Raw genomic sequence first — 16,660 nt, 5'->3', positions numbered from 1 at the left:
CCATTCTGGACAATTAGTACCTTTACTGTTCCATGCCAGATTAGTTTAAATTATAAAACTATAAGCAAACCAGTGGTCAGACTCACCTGTCCGACATAGGTGTGAATCTTTGCTAAGAGGAGGGCACAGCCTGCTCCTCCCGGCTTCTGTCTCTGCCCAGCAAGGGCCCAGCAGCCCCAGGCGATGCCGGGGAGCGGGAACCCTGAGCCAGGCACCACTGCCGCCGGCCGGGGGGCTCTGCCACCTCGGGGAGCACCAGGACCCGGGGCAAAGTCCTCCTGTCTCTCCCCTCCCTCCCCCATTTTCCCTCCTCCATTTCCCAAATGGCTACAGAAACAACCAGTTTGCTAATTTTTTCAGTGACAACAAGCAGTGACCTCCAGCTTATGATTTAACGTATTTTCTTGAATTGATGCTGCACTCGCCAAAACCGATGGCTTCTCCTTCCCGCGGGGCTCACGCTCTTGAAGCCTCGCCGGGCTGCTATGGGGACAAGTGCGTCCCGCTGCCACCACCATGGGGAGCACGGGGCGGTGGTGACAGCAGTGGCAGCAGCAGCGGTGGCAGCAGTGGCGGTGGTGGCAGCGGTGGCAGCAGAGCAGGGGCAGCCCCGGGCAGTGCGGCTGGCGGGTCCCCGCTCCACCCACATGCGAAGGTTCCCGGCATTGGTTCTCCCTCCCTGGGATACCCCCCAGCCCTTTCCGAAGTGACAGGAGTTCTGGACTTTGAGCGAGGACATGCCCCAAGGTTATTTATTTGAGGTTTCTTCACTCCCTCGTGCTCATTTTGGAAGAACTCCCAAGGATCTGCGTCGTTCCTGCTGAACGATGGATGTTAAATTGGGGCCTTAAACTCTGTAACTCACTAACCTCTCTGAGATACACTCAGCTGAGCATATAGCATGTAAAGCCCTGTTCCCGTAAAAGCCCCTCCGAGAGGATTACCCAGAGCTTGGTTTGGAGGGTTTCTATCAGCAGCCCACGCTCGGGAGGGAGCTCAGCACGCCCCGCTCCGTGGGCAGGAACGGGCTGGGAAGCATCGGGCCGGGCTGGTCCCCGGCGCAGGAGTCGGTGGGAAGACCGTAAAATAAAATCTGGCAGAGCAGCTGGATGAATACTCGGTTTAATTTAAGATCCAACACTCACAAGTCAAACTACAAAGTGGTCCCACTTGGGGCATTCTCGCAGTTTTTGGTTTAATCGAGCAAAATTCTAGAGGTCAAATTTCACCCTCAGTAGAAGTATGTCATGAGACTTCCAGCATTTCTGGTGGAAAAACCCCGGCCTAGAACCCGTTTTCTCTGGAGAATTGCACTACGGTTTGATCGGGCTTTTTCTCCTTGACACGTTGCCCATTTTATTAACTTCTGCTTTGCTTTAAAAAGAGGTATCTACCGTTTTGCTTCCCTGAAGAAGCTCATAATGTTATAATTCAAGTGTCAGGACAGATTAGGTTAAATGTACTGTGTGATTCCCAAAGGAAAACAAACTTCCAAACATACTGTATTTGCCTTGTTACATGTCATGGATTGCATTAGAGCCGAACATGTAACTCTGTCGCCTAATGTGTTAAAGTTGGCATGAATTTTATTCTCTGTGCAAGGTGAGAAATTACTTAGCTAACAAAACATTTCGTTTCCCCCTCTTTGCGTTCCTTCTTTATGAGATTCTGAATGTGACATTTTCACAAAAAATCCCTGCACTTATTTGTGAAAAATGTATATTAAAACCAAAACACATCAAATGGAAAGAAATCACAGATGGTTTTATTCACAAGCAGTAGAATTAATGGCCTTCCCTACTCTTTATAAATATTGGAAGCAGATGAGTTCATTACTATTTCACTCTAATAAAGAAAACCTGCTTTATTTTGACAAGACATCTACTTATCTAGTGTTTCTACTGAATAATAAATCTATTTTCATTGGAAAATAAAAGAAAGGTTATTGATAAACAAAAAACCTGCCCAGAAAATTTGTCAATCAAAAAAACCCCAAAGATCTTTGTTTCTGATAGTGCAGAAATGGAATTCAAGGGATTTTGAAAATGTCACTAATTTTCGGAATAGAAAATTTTGAAATGTTTACTTTGTGGTTGTCTTAAATTTTTACATCTTTCAACAAAGCAAGCAGAAAAGTGAAAACATCTGAAAAGGCTTTTGAAAAGAAAAGAGTCAGCACAAGCTGGATAAAGCTGTGGGCTCCTTTATCTTGGAGAGATCCACACACATGGAGCGGAGTTTGGGAGGGTTTTTTAACCACGCATTCAAACACTTCCCAGTTCCCAATCCCGGCCAGGCCGCGTTTGCCAGACCTTCAAAGTGCTGTTGGCAGCTTTTCCTGCGCTGGGATAAAACATCTTACCCTGGGGAGGCAAAAGCTGAGTCATTTTTAACCCCAAACAACATTCACTGATGTGGTCATCTTGTTAGTCATGGAAATCCTGTGTTATTGCTATTTATGCTTCTTTCAACACTTATTAACCAAGAAGTGAGGAGGTTTTATTTTAAACTGCAGAAGATGTTTATCCTCTCCAGGGCCATGACAATCAGTTACATGGCTTATCCATCACTTCAGAGAAAGGAAAAGGGTTTGGGAAACTCCCCAGGCAAGTTAATTTTTAAAGCTGTAGGAGGGAGAGGAGAAAAGAAAACAAACACCACCAAAGGCAGAGGCTCACAAAGCCCAGCGCAACTGTCCCGCTCCGCAGGAACCGTGGCCGGCTCCTTCCAGCCCTCGCCCCTGCTGCTCCCCCATGACGGAAGGAGGATTTCTGTGGAGCAGGAATGGCCAGGAGACGCCTTGCAGAGACAAATGGCCGCTCCTGGTGCCGGGAGCATGGAGCAGAGCAGAAAAAATTAGAAATTTTCCTTAGAAAACAAACTCCGTGGGTGACGGACAATGCAAACCAGCTCCGGTCTCACCCACACCCCCAGGAGGGTTGGTCCCCGCAGCCCCGTGGGAACCTGGGATGGAGGTGCCACACGGAGGGGCCGTATCGAGGGAACACCAAGTGCCTGGAGGAGGCGATGGCCCATCGGCTCGGTGCTGTCAACAGCCCAGACCCTGCGCCGGGGCACGAGAACCGGCTGGGACCCTGCACAGGGCGACGGCGACGGCCCCTTTCGGCACCAGCTGAGCTCTCGCTTGGCATCAAAAACCCCTTTGCGGGCAAATCTAATTCAGTTTGTCCAACAAGGGACAAACGCAGGAGAAGAAACTGAAATATCAGAGAATATTGTTCTAGCTGAGGGGGGAAAGATGCTTCAATGGACAGAGGTTTATGTTTTCATAACAAATGCTGTTCGGGCACAGGCTTGGCCTCTGATGGCACTGAGAGATGTGGCAGGTGAGAGTCTGGGTTTGCTTTTTGTCTGTTTTTACCATCTCCACCAACTTGTGCTTCTGAAACCCATGCCTACACTCCAGCCTTGGCCCATAATCAAACACCTCTGGCCAGTGTCACTTGGTGTCTAGAGGGGCAGAAAGGGAAGGGGCAGGAGGATGCCGTCGCTTCCCTGGGCTCTGAGCGTCGCTGCTGCTCCCAACGGTGATCCCCTCCCAGCGCATCACCACCGGAACAGCTGCTCTTTAGACATTGGCTCTTTCAGAAGAAACGATGCAGAAACGGCTGAGAGATTTGGTGAAGAGTTAATATTTTTTTAAAACATTCAGTAACTACCCCAAATTAGGGTAGGAAATGCATTAGGAATTAGGAAATGCAAAGATCAGAGGCTGGGCAGAAATACTGGGATTTTGGCCAAGTCTGGAGTATTTCATCAGCAGAGTGACCCCAGAGGCCTGGCCGGGGAGTGACCTTACAGCCGTGGGAGGAAGGGCAGCTCCTGCTGCAGGTCCTGGGTCCAACCACAGACAAAACCCAAGGCAGGGGGTGAGGGTCCTGCCTGGAAGCTCAGCCCTATTTCCAAGCAGCGGATTCCCGTGCCATGGACCAGAGCCCACGTCGGTGGCAACAGCTAATTAGGCAGAGGTGGCTTTGGTGTTGGCAGGCACCACCCGCCCAGCGATGGCTCCGAGGCGGCTCCGGTCCCTGCCCATCGCACACCGACACGGGGAGATGCCAGCGGGCGCGGGACGGGCCCGCTCTGGTTTATGTCCCCCCACGCTGCCTCCTCCCTGGCCGGGACATTCAATCAGGTGCCGGTGACGGCTCCCACAGCAGCTCCAAGATGCAGTTTCTCAGTTTTTGGTGGAACAAGTAGTACTCGCTTTCCAAAGGAGGTTATAAAAACAAGTGCCTGAAGAGAATGTCGGGAACTGGGGTATTAATCTCCTTTAATTCACAGACCACTCAAAATAAGTGAGACAGAAATATTGGCTGGGGTGAGAGAAGATGCCAGAGGTCGTACTGCGCACCACCAGCTCAGGTCAAGTTCAGGAGAATAATTTAGCAAAAAAAATAACAATTTTCTGTGTTAGGGTTAGCCTCTCCCCACCTGAGAGGGTCCCTTCTGAGGACACCGCTGGGAACACCACTAGGGGTTGTCAGGCCGACCCCGACCGCTCGCCTTCCTCCACCAGCCCCCCAGCACCACACACACCTGTAACCACACCAGGTGCCACAGCTACAACTGCTGGAGGGGCAGCTCCCTCCAGAATAATCTAATAATCTGCATGGTTTTAACCCCTTCCAAAGCATCCAGGTTTGGGCTCTGAAGGAGCCAACGCAACGATGGCGCAGAGGGAACGAGCGGCTGGTCCCAAGGGCTCCTTTCCACTCCCACAAGTCAGAGCTGCAGCGTTTCAAACTTCTCAAACTCCACATTTAAAACACAAAGCACATAGAATAAACTGATTAAAACAAGCTTTATTTAACAAATTATATTAAGAATACAGACTAAGTTATCACACAATGAAACTTCCCTTTGTAAAATACAGGAGGGTCATCTAAAATAAATATAAAACGTAGTAACATTCATAAGATTAATGCACAGTAAATTCACTTTCAATAACCCAACAAAATGCATAGCATCTTAGAAAAACATTTTGCAACTGCATAAAAGGTTTCTCTCTTCCATTTGCATGACGATATTTAAAACCGTTGCTGTTAGGAAACAATTTCACAATAAACGACCGGAATATCCAAACTGTTTGGTTTCCCTGTATTGAGTGAATTGAGCAGCACCTTAGTGAGCTTTTCGGTGAGCAGGGGAGCCCCCTCCCTGCTGCCAGGCTGTTGGGTGGCTCAGGGTGACACCGCCGCCGCTCGGCTGCCCCGCTGCAGGGAGAGGTTCCGTCTGTTCGTCAAGGCTCCGAGTCTGAGGTAATTATCTGAGGGCAGCGGGAGGCGCGTGCCCTTCGGGAGCAGCTCTCGGTGAGCTGCCCAGAGGGCGTCCCTGCTGCCACCCAGCTGGGCTCTGGAGATGGAGAGCGGCCGGTGGGCAGGTCTGGGGACAGACCCCGTGTCACCCCAGGGCAGTGGGGGTGTGAAGGCCAACGTGGGACCCGTGGGACCGCTCCGAAAGCACCGCACCCTGTTTCCCCCCCACCCAAGGAGGTTGTTAGGGCCCTGCACCGTGCCCAGGGCAGGGCTCTCCCTGGCCCCACAGGTTCAGGTTGGGGAGCTCAGGAAACCAGGGGGGACAGGGGCGGGTGTGAAACCAAACAAGCCCAAAGCTACAGACTATCAACAATCTCTACCACATGGGGGGCTCCGGGGACCATCCCCTACAACACCGCAGCAAACGCAGGGACAGTCAGAGGAGAGGAGTTTGACAAAGGTTATTCCTACGCAACTACAGCTACGAGATGCTCCCACAGGGAAGACACCTGCTACGTCTGTCCACACTTGAATTTTACCACAAAGTTCACACTCTACATTACTTTCTGAACTAATTTCTTGCCTTTCCATTGTTAACACATAGGACAGCACAGCCTGGCCTGGATGGCCCACGGGTCACCTCGGAAGCTACCTGCTCGTGCCGTGAGAAATCCAGGAGGCAGCGTGTCACTACTAATTCACATCAGAAGGTGTATTTTACAGTAAGCAAACCCCTCACTGCTGCTTTTCTGTCTCTGTTGCAGACATATGATAATCTGGCAAACTAATTTCTCCATCAGCCACAAGACTGAGCTACCTAGAGACTAGTTTTGTCCTAGAAATAGAGGCAAGGCAGCCAAGCACATCTGGCAAAGCTCTGCAAATCCGCTTCTGTTGCTTTCCATTGACTCATCCCCTCCCCTCCCACTCCACAAGGCTCCTCTGCAGCCAGACACCAACATCAGGCTCCCGGAGTATTTACTGCCCGGGCCAATGCTGCCACAGTGGCCTTTTGGACAGGGAGGGAGGCAGATGCAGAGATGCTGGTACTGGATGTGGCACAGGCCGGCGGGGAGGACCTGCTGTGCGGATGCAAGGACCAGCCTTGCAACGAGCTGCTGTGAGCACGGAAGTTATGGAAGAGCAAATAAAACCTTCCTGTGGAAATGCTGACCTGATGCCCAAGATCTTGGGGATTCAGAGGTGCAATAAGGAAGCTTCCAATAATTGGTGGACTGAGGACACCCCCAGTCAGCCCCCCTGCACAGGGTCTCGCTGTGCTTCTGAGTGCCGGCTCCGAGCCCTCTCCCCCGTGGGAATGCCCAGTTCTCCAGCCCTCGGACAGCAGGTCCGAGCTCAGCTGGATCCCAGCACCTGCAGCTCCTGCTCAGAACACCTTGATCTCGCCTGTACCATGAGAACTGTGTCTGTGCTGTTTGGTACGGGGTACTCCAGTCGTGCAGAGACACGCTGTGAGCATCCAGCTGATCTCCAGTTTCTCTGGGGTTCAGCCCTGCAGCAGCCTGGTTAGGCCAGCGTCAGAGAGGGAAGAGTAACAACCAACTATACAAATACATCCCGCAGATTTCTTAGATGCTGTCCCAGCTGCAGTGTTTAGAGCCATCCAGTGTTTCTTGTAGGTCACTGAAGAGAAAGCTGAGCTCTCTCTCCAAGAAGGCTGAGCAAACGCGACTGTTTGCTAGAAATATTAAAGCACCAATTTTAGCTACTGATGCCCTCTAAGCTAAACCTCGCAGGAAGGGACTCGAAGCTAGACATGCCCATTTTTCTGAGACATATCCAGGAGTGCCCCACTGGACGAGGGTCAGGTCTCTGCAGCCCCTTCATCCCCAAGCGATGAGGCGGCACTGCTGCAGACAGCAGTGTCCTACCTGCAGTGTCCACTGAGCCGTGGGAGAAGGATGCCACGGGAGAAGGGTGCCACAGGAAACCACACAACAAATGACAAGCAGAAAACCAGAAAGACAAGAGATGGATGAGATGGGCACAGAACTGCAGCGTGGAGTGGATTTGAACTTCAAGTGAACCTGAGCCGAATGACCAGGCTGCCACGGAGTGTTCATTTGTCGATGTCGGCATCATCAATCTCGCCTTTGTGAGCCTTGGCAGCGAGGTCTGGCTTTGCTTTCCTGCAGGATAAGTAACAACTACAAATGGTGCTGCAACCTCCAAGTAAACGAGCACTTCCAGGGGGTCACCCGAACCTCCGGAGCTGGTGCAAACGGCAGAGCTTTAATTCTTTTGCCCAAATATGACACACCTGCAACCAAATCAGCTTCTGCTTTCCCAATGCACAGCCTTACTTTCCAGAGGCAGCTTTAGCAAATGATTTACCCGACTGGAAGAAGTTGAAGCAAAGACTTGGAATTAGTCTGTCCTGAATGTTACGGTGTTTTGTGCTCATTTTCCCAGGAATATGGTATGGTGTTTTAAGACCAGAAATGAATCTTTGGACAAGAAATATTTTACATATGTACAAATAAAAAATACAAACTGACAGTACAAAACCTACTGTTAGTCACCATTCTGTCCAGCTAGAAAACGCAAGATCAATCAAAAGCAGTGCAAAGCAGGTCAGGGCACTCGTATGACCCAGACTGAGAGCGCCAATACTGGTATTTGTTACTATGGCAATTGCATTTCAATAGAGTTAGGTAATCAGTATTTTACAATATAAAAAGTTGTACGTTTTAACACTTACTTTAAATTTGCCATTTTGCTGCCATGATGTAGCTTTGTTCTACAGCAGAGATTGAAAGAGCAGCACGGAGTCAGATGGGCACTTCTAAATAACTTATTACAGCAACAGACTTCTCCAAGACATGCATTTGGCTCAGGAGCGAGCGAAGGTCAGTGATCACGGGGAGGGGAAGGTCAGGGTTTAACACATCCCACTCTCCTCCTGCGCCATGTCAGAGTCCAGCGCTTCCCTGGCAGCGCAGGAGGGAAGGGGCACATCTCCTGTTTTAGCAGCCAGCGGGGCAAACACTGGGACAGTGCCCACAGTGAGGGCAGGGGACAGCATCCCCCTTGTCAGCAGGGCCCCAGCTCCGCTGGCATCCAGCCCGCAGGGAGACAGGGACCGTTTGTCGCTCTGAGTGCTGAGGGGCACAGGGACACCCCGTGCAGGAACTCAGCACAGCCGGTGCTCCCTGCGCCCTTGCCCTGCCAGCGCTCAGGGACAGGGAAGCCCCGGCAGGTCTGAGCGAGCAGCCCTGGCCCTGACAGCAGAAACAAGGGATGGCAGCTGCGTGTGAGCTCGGCCACAGTGGAGCTGCTCTGTGCCCGGACCTTGGCGGCGGCAGACGGGGCATCCACCGCAGCTCGAGAAGAGGCCATCACATCACGAGGCACAGAGACGCATCGGCAGCTCCACACCAGCTCAGGCAGGATGCACGGGGGCTGGTGGATTAACCCGCTCTATCTTTTGCTCTTCCTTACTTTAGGGCTCGCTGCTGGGCACTTCTTGATGGTCCGTGAACTCAGGGCTTGCTTTTGGCAGCAGTTTGTGACAGCTCTGGTTTTTCTGATGATCCTGCAGCAGGGGTTACCAAATGGGGACACCGAGGGGCTGCCATCAGGGTCTTGGTCACGTACTCACTCGGAGAGGCAGCCACAGCAGCGAGGGGGGTGGGGGCAGCTGCCGAGGGGTGCGCAGTCCCAAGGCGTGGAGCAGGGTGTGCAGGAGGAGGCGGTGCAGCGCAGGGCGGGTGGCACGGCCGGCTGAGCGCAGGTCTGTGGGGAGGGCCCCGGTGCCGCATCCCGCTCAGTAGTATCAGGCACACGCCTGCCCCAGCGCCGCGGCCCCTCTCAGGACTGCGGGAGTGGTGGGCAGCGTGTGGGGCTGGGCGGCAGGCGGGCAGCCGCGCTCTGCTCCGTCCGGAAGCTGTAGTCATACTGTGGGGAGAGACAGAGGAAACCGTGGGGCACTGCCCGATGGCAGCCCGGGCCACAGCGTGTGGCCATGCGGCTATGCAGCCCCACAGCCACATAGCCCCACGGCCACACTCCCTGGCCCATGCCCAATGGCTAGCAGAACAATGAGGTAAGAGCTGGGGCTCGCAGCAGCCTGAGCTGTGCTCTCGTCCCCCTGCCCCAGGCAGGGCCATGCTGGGTCACCCTGCTGGCACTGCCCAACCCCACGCTGGTAACTGTCCCGGGAAGGAGCCACCCTCCACCCCTAAACCAGCATTAACACAAGCGCGGCCACACTCATCCTGCGCAGAAAGCAGCCGGTCACAAAGATTCGCCTTTGCAGGCCTCATTTACACAACCTGGTACCATCATAACTAATATTTTTGGTTTGGCAAGGTGGGTGAAAACACCTGTATACCCTGCGCCCCACAGATGTCACTGCAGCTGGCTGGACACTGCTGCAGCACGAGGGACACCATCCCTGCTGCGGCTGGAGGCAGCGCTGCAGGCCTGGCTCTGCAGCATGGAGCGTGCCGTAGCAGTGCCATCTCGTGGCACGCCGTGGGCCACACCCGACAGCCCCAGGCCACCCTGGACGCTGCTGTGGCCACTTGCTGTGCCGTGGACCCCCAGGAGAGGCTGGGGCCGCAGTGGCTCTCCCATGGCGGGTGGCGCAGCCGAAGTGGAGCAATGCGCCGGGGCTGCTCGGGCCCGTTTGTCCCCACCCTCTGCCAGCCAGCCTGGGCACGGGACACGCTCCCAGGGAGGTGGCCCGGGGAGCCGGCGACTTTGCTGGCACCTGACCCCAGCCACGTGCGTGGGGACAGGCCACGGCGCCGGTGGGCCGGCTGTGCCAGGGCTGCCGCCGGCTTGTCCAGGGTAGCACGGCCCCTCGGAGCCGCGCGAGGGCTCTGTGCAGAGAGGAGCTGGCTCCGCTCCTCCAGCCGGTGGCCAGCGGATGTCGCCTCGGCCGCCTCTGCTCCAACACCGAGGCCTCCTCGCCGTTCCGGTTCGGGGTGCCCAGCAGCCGTGCCGGCCAGCGAGGCCGCCGCCGCCGTCCCCACCGAGGCGACGGCTGCCCCCGGCCGCAGGGGCCCGGCACCCGCCCAGCCGACCCCGGGCGGAGCGGGGACACCGGGGCACCGCGGGGTGGCGGGGACACGCGCGCGGGGGCTGCAGGGGGGCGCGGGGCCGGCAGAGGGCGCGCGCGGACCGCGGCGCGTGCCCCCGCGCCCCCCGGCGGGACCGGAGCCCCGCGCGCTGCCACCGACCCGCGCGACGCCGCGAGCTGCCACCGCGCCGCCTCCCGCAGCCGTCCCGCGGCCGCCCTCCTCAGACCCGGCTTCAGCCGGCACACGCCTCTCCATTAATTCTCCCTCAATGTCATGATGTCACAGGCAGCGGTGCCAGCCCCGAGCTAAACAAGCAATAAGCCTCATTTTTCAACACACAAACACATAAAGATGTCAGCTCAAACTGTTTACTAATTAACACTTAAAAAGACACAAATTAGATATGCGTGGCTAAGAGCAATTATAATCAAGACGAATTTCTCTAGTCATTTGGGATCTGAAAAAAATGCCTAATTGCTGGAACCAATGTTTTAAAAACTGAAATCATGCCAGTTAGCAAATATGTTCATTTAAAGAACATTTCATGTGACTACACTCTGGAGAATTGACTACAAACATCAGAACAAGGAAAAATATTTCTGTCTAAAATTAAAATTTTAAGCTCTTTTAGATTTACAACTTCTTCAATAAATATACTTGCAAAGAGCAGCCCATGAAAACTTGTAGCGATTAAGTGGTTAAATGAACTGCCTTCCCTGTCAGTTTAAAAGGAATGATTAATATTAGATGCTCACTTTGCTAATTAGACTCTCTCCAGACTTCACTCAGTGCCCAGCTGGGATGAGGACGGGTGCGCTCGCGGACCACGGGAGCCCACGCCGGCCCGAGGGCTGACCCACCGCGCTGCCGACAGCTCCATGGCACCCACCGCCACCGGGGCCACCACCGGTGCCACCCGCACCAACCGCCCGCTGGTGACGCGCCCCCAGCGGGACAGGCAGGACCAGCCAGGGGAGACGCCGGCAGCCCCGCGGGGGAGCCAGAGCGGCGCTGCCAGGGCTCGGCTCCTCTCCATCCCGCACCCACCCGAAGAGCTGCGTCGAACGGTGCCCGCAGTGTGAACCCGCCCTCACCCACTGGGTTCTCCCTCTCTTCACCCACCCCTTCCCGCGCTCCCCAGGCCCGGCCAGGCCCCCCCGGCGCAGAGATGTGACTCCAGGAGCTGCCCAATGCGCAGTACGGGATCCGTGCCTATTCCCATGGGTTTTACTGAAAGGCCCTTCGTTCCGTGCACCTCGCAGCGTGGAGGATGGGTGCGCACATCTGCAAATGTGGCGACAGAGAACAATAACTCTTGGAATTCTTTGGGAATATTTTTTGCAAGGCATCTAGCTCCAGGGAAAATGTTCTCACTGCTTTGGAAATCCAGAAGATTTGCTGTAATGGTGCTATTGCTTGCAAGGGAAATAAAGCCATGCAGAAATTCACAATATTTATATGCGCAGCTATCTACGTGCAGACAAGATGCTTCATCAAGGAATATGGGCTGCATAATTATACTTTTCATTACTCTGAAAGGCACACAGCCTGTAAGGGAACAGGAGGGTGTGGGGACAGCCAGCAGGTACCCACCTCTCCCCCCAAGGCCACACAAACAACCTGGTGCCAGCGTCCCCATGCTCCGCAGGCCTGCGAGGGACAGGGGGTGGATGCTCAGCCCAGCCCTCTGGGCAGCACCCCGAGCTGCCGAGACTCTCCCTGCGCCAGGAGACATGCCGAGGGCTGCAGAAGAAAATCCAACACAGCTTCCCTTCCCCTCCGGCACAAGGGACCCACTGCCCTGTGGCCAGCCCCTGGCGAGCACTGGGGAGGGAGGCAGGCACCTGCAGGGGCCACCAGCCGCAAGCACCCCCCGCTCCCAGCACTCGATGCCCTCGTGACAGACACAGGCAGTGCCCAACAGAAGCCACACAGCAGGACTGCAGCGCCCGAGTCAGCGCCCGTTCCCATCGGGCAGCATCTTCAGAACCGCCATGGCTGCTGCCCTGGCCTGCTGGGTGCCTGGGAGGCCCTGGCAACCAACCACCTTCTTTTCGCGCTCAGACAAAACTTCCAGGCAGGAGAAGAGGATGGATTTTGGAAACTGGACTCACAACTGGAATCAAAAAGTAGAGAAGCCACGAGGAGTCGGGAAGTTTTCTAACTCTTTGCCTTAACCCAGCTAGCTGGCACAAGAGAAGATGTTTGTGCCCCGTGGTGCCCAGAGACACACACGCTGCTGGGAGAATTTTTGCTTTTCCTGGTAACAAGTCACCAGCACCATCAAACTGGAAAACGAAGCAGTAGTTTACCTGACACTGCTTAATCAAGTTCATTTGCTTCCCTGAGATACAAGAGGCAACCTACCACAAATAGCATGCTGCGTGTAACACGTTTTGTTAATAAATGAGAAAGGGTAAATGATAAAGACATCTGGAACTAAACAGAGGGCAGCAGACTTCGCCATTAGATTCAACACCTAAAGCATCTCCACCCGGCACAGATCACGGAGGACATCCCCAATTCTCAGCTTACTCTTTGACTCTGCATTGACTTTATCCACCAGCAATGACTTGGGAATGACAAGTCTTTTCCACAAGGGAAGGGATCTTACAGCAAAGCAAACACAGCTCTCACGACACTTCTGCTTGGTGCCTGGCTGGGTACCTACCTCCTTCTCGATTTCTGCAAGGGTTTTGATTGTGATGCCCAAGAGATCAACTGGCTGCATCTGGCAAGGAAAAAAAAAAAAAGTGAAATTTAGTGGTTTTTTGTTTTGGTTTTGTTTGTCTGAAGTCAGCAAATACTCTGCACCAGAGGTTTAGAGACACCATCTGTAAACACACACGTAATCCTGTTTCTTGGGCCGCCCCAAGAGTGAAGAAGCAGAAGGCGGGTTAGGGATACCAGCTCTCACGCCTTTCTCCCTGAGCAAGGACAGCTGACACTCATCTCGGTGTCACTTTGCACAGGTAGATCTATTACCACCTCCCTGCCACAGGACGGCTGTTACTGCAACATGCTCTGCAACACCCTGTGGACTTCATGTGGCCACAGCACAAAGGTGTGAGCGGTGCCGGCTGCGGTAAGCCCCAACCAAACTGACCATATGGTGGCAATGGTGTCTAAAGGATCCGAGGGGAGGATTAGCACCACCTAATCCCTCTGCATTTTTCCTGGCAGCAGGGACTCTGGCTTTCTGGGAATAACGGCCCATAAACAACCCTTCCAGAAAGCAATGGTTGTGAAAAACCTCATCTGGCTGCACACGCAGGTTGTGTCAGCAGGAAGAAGAAAGCACAAAGCGGGAGCACAATGTAAAAAATCAGATACAGCCGATGGCTTGGTATTTGCTGTAACAGCTTCTTGTAAACTGATTTTTAAAGAGATACTATTTTAGGATGGGAGGGATTAGGGAACTGGCAATGGGATGCTGAGCCTTTGAGTTGCGGATCACCAATTCAAATTAGCACTGCACCAGTGACACTCAAAAGTCACTCTGAATTGGTACCAGGGTTCCTGCCATGCCTGGGCTGTGGGTGGCACCCTCCGCTGGCCCTGCAGTGCTCGGCACCCAGCAGGATCCTCGCCCCCCTGCCGATGCCCCCTCTGCCCGCACGGGGCTGCAGGAGCCTGGCGGCAGCAGCCAGCACCAGGGAGCACCACGCCATGACCATGGCCTTCAACTTCTGAGGGGTAAAAAGCAAAGTGACAAAGCTGAGCATCCTGCGGCACCTCCACAGCATGTTAAATCCAGGAAAGCTGCACGTTTGCAGCTTTTGTTACGATCTACGCTAAGAAATGAGAAAGGCTTCTAGCATCAGAGTCCCACTGCCCTTCCTATTTCTGACAGTGATGAACCTTCACCTCCCGGAAGAATCCAGTTTTAGGTGAGATCTGGCAAAAGCCAATTCACGCCAGGGGACAGTGCTGTGAAGCGCAACCCTGGGGCACCCCAAGCACTGGGTATACATTAGGCCCCACAAAAGAAAAGCTCCCAGAAGCAGGTCATTTGTGTTGATGCTTTGTGATCGCTCTCCACACAAAGATGGATTTCAGACAGCGGGAGAACAAGGAAGGCAACTCACCCCTTCAGGAGCGCAGGCAAACTTCTCCGAAATCATAAAAGGCACTCCATCCATCGCTGAAAGGGACAGAACGAGCAGACATGTCACATTTCCAGCTGACTGCTGACATGCAACTTCCCACAGTCCCAGCAACAGATCGAGTACTAGTGGCATTGACACACGACTGAGAGTTCAGTTATTGCCAGCCTCTTCCTCCCTCTGCCCTGCCAGGGGTTTCCCTCTGCTCCAGACACAGCTGGGCCAGTCCCTCCCAGATCAGGGGTTGGATGAACCCTCCCTGCTCTACCCATACACAATTCCAGGGTCTCAATGTCGAGTCTCCCAGTTTGGCTCAGCTGCCAGCTGTTTGCCTTCACACTGTCTTGTGTACTCTTCGTGGAGAGCGCGATGATGTTCAATGTTTCTGCCTTGCCATCACCACCTCGCACACTGCACAGAAAGCCTCCCACAAGACGTGTCACTACAAGCCAGACACTTATTTTTAAAACATGTAACTCAGCAATTCCCACACAAGACTGAAAAGGGCACGTTTCCGAGGCAGAGCGCAGCCCCAAACACACCCGCTTCATTTCAGTTGCACCTTTAACATTTTAAGTCTTTAAAATTCAGTTCTGAAAGAAAACAAAACTTCAAACTAGAGCAAATTTAAGCCCTGAAATGCCTTCAAGTAATCCTCAAATAGGGTTTTCTTTCATAAAGCACCTGCCCCCATGAACCCAGCGTTTCTCTGCTCGCTGTTTGTAACTTCCCCCAGCACCAGTGAGGTACCAGGTTAGTGATTTAACAAGGGTTATTTAGCAATACGTAGCATTTTACATTTGCTTTGTATATTTTTGACATAAGTCCCTTCCTCTGGAGTCACTCCATCACCAAAGGTGCTGTGTGGCAGCCACAGTGCTACACGAAAAAAAAGGTAACAGATGAAAAGCAGCATCACCAAATCCAGGAAGTTTTGAACCTGAAAGACCATCTGCGTTTGTTATCCCGACAGAAACCTGCTTTGATCAGTCGCATGCCAGCTTTCGTAAAGTAATTTAAGACTAAGGCATGATGAGCGTGCCCGTTCCCCGCAGCCCCCCCCGGCCGGCCGGCTGCCCCCCAGCCCAGGTCCCGGTCCCCAGCGCTGCCACAGCTCACAACCGCCGAGCGCAGCAGCAGATGAAGGCAGGGTGTGCCAAAGGCTCAGCAGCGCAATTAGCACTCTCCTAAACAAACGAGCTTCAACAGAGCTGTAATTAAGCAGGCCTGTAATTAAGTATATGCCCTTTATCATAATGATCATGCTTAAAATGGCATGATGCATGGAAGTGTGTTATTAATGCTGCACTCCCAACGTGCAGGAGCGTGCAGAGGAGCCGGCGTGTCAGCCCCATCACCGGGCTGGGGTAAAATACATTAAAGGGAGAAATCGGGAAACAACGCACTCATTCACCAGCTCCTTCCACAGCCAGGTACCGGGAGTCACGAGTATTTAAATATCCACTACAATTCAGGAAACTTTACGGAAACACAGCAGCAGGCTGCCCCCGCCACTCCCCCCAAGCCCTGGCAGACCCATGCCCCGTCCCCCCACCGTGGCTGGGCTCTGGCGGCCGCGCCACCAGCCCGGGTGGGAGCTGGATGGGCTCATGAGGGGCTCCAGGCCAGCAGTGGGGACCCCTGGGACATGGGGGGAGTGGCCCCTCATCCCTCGCCTCCTGCTTCCAGGCTGAACCATGGCCCCAGACAAAGCAAACACTGCCCAGGAAGGACACCCCCATGTCCCCACCGTGCCTTTGGAGATGCTGCCACGGGAAGAGAGAGATTCCAAGCTACTGCTGCCTAAGAAGGGCTTTTTCGCGTTCATGAGGACTCCAAGGGTGAGGTACTTGGTGAGGCTGAGCCCTCACAAGCACTGCCCCACTGCAGAGCAGCTCACTGGGACGGGCAGCAGAGGGAAGGCAGGATCTATAGGAAGCCATCTCCAGGGTCAGGCATCTCCAGGGCCCAGCAGGATCAAGCTCCCAGCGCTGCCCACAGTCTGCTGGTGTGTCCTGCACCAGGGCCCGGCTGCGGGTGCCATCGCTCCTGCTGTGCACCATGAGACAGTACACAACTGCCATTTACAGCAGCCAGTTAATTTCATAATAAAATTAAATGAAAACAGAACTGTAGGAGGCTTTTAATTCCATGTCTCTTGTTCTGATGTTGTGTTGTAAATAAACAGCAGCAGCAGTCTCTGATTCCTCTTTTTCCCTTTTTTTTT

General features: G+C 53.7%; 1 protein-coding gene across 1 annotated transcript in view; it reads right to left on the bottom strand.

Moving 5' to 3' along the window:
• Window positions 1-4,812: 4,812 nt before the first annotated feature.
• MVB12B (multivesicular body subunit 12B) overlaps window positions 4,813-16,660 on the bottom strand; it is a 59,527-nt gene continuing 47,679 nt past the window's right edge. Inside the window, 3 exon segments of the mRNA XM_074161162.1 lie at window positions 4,813-9,197; window positions 12,999-13,058; window positions 14,416-14,471. Coding sequence (XP_074017263.1) covers window positions 9,111-9,197; window positions 12,999-13,058; window positions 14,416-14,471 — 203 coding nt within the window. The 3' untranslated portion in view covers window positions 4,813-9,110.

This window comes from Numenius arquata, chromosome 19 (genome assembly GCF_964106895.1).
Source record: "Numenius arquata chromosome 19, bNumArq3.hap1.1, whole genome shotgun sequence".
Lineage (NCBI taxonomy): Eukaryota > Metazoa > Chordata > Aves > Charadriiformes > Scolopacidae > Numenius > Numenius arquata.
The sequence above is the reverse complement of the archived record's forward strand: the minus strand, read 5'-3'. Positions and strand labels throughout refer to the sequence as shown.